This window comes from Vigna unguiculata, chromosome 3 (genome assembly GCF_004118075.2).
Source record: "Vigna unguiculata cultivar IT97K-499-35 chromosome 3, ASM411807v1, whole genome shotgun sequence".
Taxonomy (NCBI): Eukaryota; Viridiplantae; Streptophyta; class Magnoliopsida; order Fabales; family Fabaceae; genus Vigna; species Vigna unguiculata.
This window is the reverse complement of record NC_040281.1, coordinates 1,834,523-1,837,997: the sequence shown is the minus strand read 5'-3', so window position 1 is coordinate 1,837,997 and position 3,475 is coordinate 1,834,523. Positions and strand designations below refer to the sequence as shown.

At 28.8% G+C, this 3,475-nt stretch overlaps 1 protein-coding gene across 1 annotated transcript; it reads right to left on the bottom strand.

Moving 5' to 3' along the window:
* Window positions 1-1,797: 1,797 nt before the first annotated feature.
* Window positions 1,798-3,144, bottom strand: LOC114176015. Its single transcript, XM_028060906.1, has one exon. The coding sequence runs from the start codon at window positions 3,034-3,036 to the stop codon at window positions 2,446-2,448; it is 591 nt and encodes a 196-aa protein (XP_027916707.1). The 5' UTR covers window positions 3,037-3,144; the 3' UTR covers window positions 1,798-2,445.
* Between the last annotated feature and the right edge of the window lie 331 nt (window positions 3,145-3,475).

Sequence of the window (3,475 nt, the reverse complement as noted above, 5' to 3'; positions counted from 1 at the left end):
ATAATTAAACTTCAGTATTTAATATGTTCACTTGAGTTTTATCAGCATTTTAATTAAAATTATGGCGAATTAATTATTGTCATTTCATCTTTTTCTAATTTGACAATGAAGTCTTAATTGCAGATGAAAAAAAAAATACATGCAGATATTTTCGGGTAAAATTTATGATAAATATTAAATTACTATTTACATGTAATTAATGTAATTAATGAGTATGAATATATAATTATATGTTTGGTAATACGACGAATAATATCATGGTTCATTGTAGTATCATCTATCAACTAATAATTATTAGCAATCTTTTTTAGAACCAAGTCATTAAAATAAAATTATTAGTGAAAAAAAATTAATTATTAAATAATTATTTAAAATTTGATTTACATATTTTTGTTTTTGTATTTAAACATGTGAAATTAAAATTATTTTTTGAAAGATTGATTTTTTTTAAATGCATATATTTTAGTACTTTCATTAATATGCAATTTTTTTAAATGCATATTAAATTTATTTCTATTAATATTTTAATAAGGAATTTAATCCGAATTGTACTTTCAAATTATTTTTTCATATAAATTTATAATTTAAAATTTTACTTTTAAATAATTTTATTTAAAATTTAAAAAATGATTAAATATGGTTTTTGTCTCTTAACTTTTAGTGAATTTTGGAATTAGTCAATTCTGAAACTTTGGACCAATTTAGTCTTTCATCTTCCAAAATACGTGGATTTAATCCTTGTGACCAAAACCATATTTAACCCATCAAAAATAACATGTAAAAATATTTATAAATATTGAGAGTTACAAGTACAAATAACAGAACAAGTAATAAAATAGGTATTTATAAATGGAATGGACAATGGATACATAGATACTAATAATAATAACTTCATTTGTTGTCATATTGGATTTAATTAATGGGAGAATGCTACCGAATACTCTAAAGACATACTGATTAACGAATAATTAATAAGTATTGATTTTATATTTTTTTTATTGAAAGCCGAAATAGTTAACTTCATTAACTAAAACAATATATATACCTATATAATAGATTTTATAAAAATAAAAATATCCTTTAAAATTTTTATGCTATCAAATGAGTATTTTGGAATTCTAAGCTCTTTACTAAAAAACAAAAAAAAAATCTATATAATTAATAATTTCAGATTTTAAAATATTATACGTTATTTTAGTGTAATAGATTTTGTTAAACTAAGATGAATGTTACAAAAGTTTATAGAAAAGTCATGAAAAAAACTCAATAAAGTATCAAATTAATTTTTTAACTTTTTAAATGTTTAATATTATTTTTTGTTGATTTTTATATTAATTTAAACTTTTTTATGTTTAATTATATTTTAATTTTTAACAACATTAAAATAAAATTATTTAATTATTTAATTATTTTTTAACTTTAATTGATGAACATTAAATATAATTGTACAATATTTATAGATATTTTTGTCTATTAAATAAAATAAAACTACATTAATAGTTATTAGATAAGATAAATTAAATTTTATAAAATTTAATGTATATTAATTATCTTTATCCAGTGTTAATAATAAAATCCAAATTATTTTTTTTAAGAAGATTTAAAGTGAATTAAGATATTAGGATTGAGTTAGTTTAAAGTAATAATAATTAAACACATAGTTCACAATAATTTTAATTGAAATACCTTACCATAAAAGACACCGAAGCATTAAAACCCATGAAATTTAATAAGGATAAATAGAGGTTATGAAAAAGGAGAAATTTAGAATGATTAGAGCAATTGAGAGACAAGAGAGACATAAAGGCCCTAATAAAGCCAATTTCCAACTCACCAAACTTGAAAAGCTGTAAATTAAATTTCTGCACTTATAACCAATAGCTGCATTAATCTCCCACTTTAATTTTTCATTGTGCAAAGTTGCAGTAGCTGCATTCCTTTATTGGGAACTGAGAAATTCCAAACCACCGGAGGAAGACACGCACAAAAAATTTCACAAACAAACACATCACATCTCTTTCTTTCTTTTTTTTTCTTTTTTTTTCCCTTTCATTCTTTTCTTCCATTACACTGGTACTGTCACCAACATTCTCAAACCCCAAATACTGGGAAGAAAGAAAAACATAGTTCCAAAACACCAATATACAGTGTAGTATAGTGTAGTGAACCGAAACAAGACAGTGTAAGCAAAAACACAAAATAAGCATCAGGACAAACAATCATCTCCCAAGAACCGATCCAAAAAAACCAAAGCTGCTACATCGAATGAAAGCAATAAAGTCACGTCACATGTCATCCATGTCACCGTGCAAATGATCAATCTGATCATGTAACTCTCGTGATGTAGCAGCCAAAAATATGCAGAAGGTTCTGTTCATGCGAGATGACAAAAGGTTGTTGTTGTTTCGAAAATTGGAAGTTGAAAACAGTGGAATGCAATATTGTTCATCTGCTCCAGGAAGTATGATACGGGGACTCAAGATATGCCATTTTTTTCTGCAAGTTGAGGTCTTTGTAGAACTTCTTAATGAATTCTTCGGCGGCCACGTCGACTTGACTATCCCCGTCGTCTTTGAGAGGGAAGGGTGAGTCGGTGACTCTGAGTTGTTTGCCAAGGGGGCTTTTGGCGAAGGCGGGGAAGGGGGAGTTAGTGGCGTCGTTGTTGAGGATTTCGAGAACCTTCTGAACGGCGGAGAGGGTGGAAACGTCGTGGTGTTGTTGGGAGGGTTTGGAGAAGCGGTGGTTTTTGTGGGCGTGGAAGGGGACGGCGGGGCTGTTGCTGCAGCTGAACTCGTAGTCGCGTGGGGAGATGAAGGTGGCGTGGTTGTGGTTGGAGCGGCCGGTGAAAGAGGCGATGATGTAGTGGTGGTTCAGCATGAGGTTGTTCACCAAAGCTTTCTTCCCACGCTTCAGCATGAGATTGAACTCCGCCATTATCTTGCTCTTCGCTATGCCCTTCCTCAACATGAAGAACATCACACGTATGATGTTCCATACCTTCTTCGCCACCACCTGCGTGCTTCCCTCAATTTCCATTTCCTCACTGTCTTTTTTCTTCTTTTCTTTTATGTCTAAATGCTTAAGGAAGTGAGAGAGAGAGAGAGAGAGAGAGAGTAATAATTGAATGATTGGAATGTGTTTTGGTATGCAATGGGAGAGGGGGTTGGAGCTATTTAAAGGAGCGAGCGATATGCAAGTGCCACACGGTTGTTGTGCTTATTATTATCTCATTATCATTATTTATGTTTTTTTTAACAATTAATTTAATATATATATATATATATATATATATATTTATTAATGGGATGAAAATGTTTAAATGGGATATTATGGTTTGGACATACAACCAATCTCCACGACCATATTTAACAATTATAAACCTATTTGTATCTTTAGCATAATACATCGTTATCAAACTAATTTTATACGTTAAAAAAATAATCATTATAAACAAGTATGCTATGCCGATCAAAAA

Excerpts from the sequence above, each read along its gene's own strand:
- LOC114176015 (XM_028060906.1), bottom strand. The coding sequence starts at position 3,036 with ATGGAAATTGAGGGAAGCACGCAGGTGGTGGCGAAGAAGGTATGGAAC.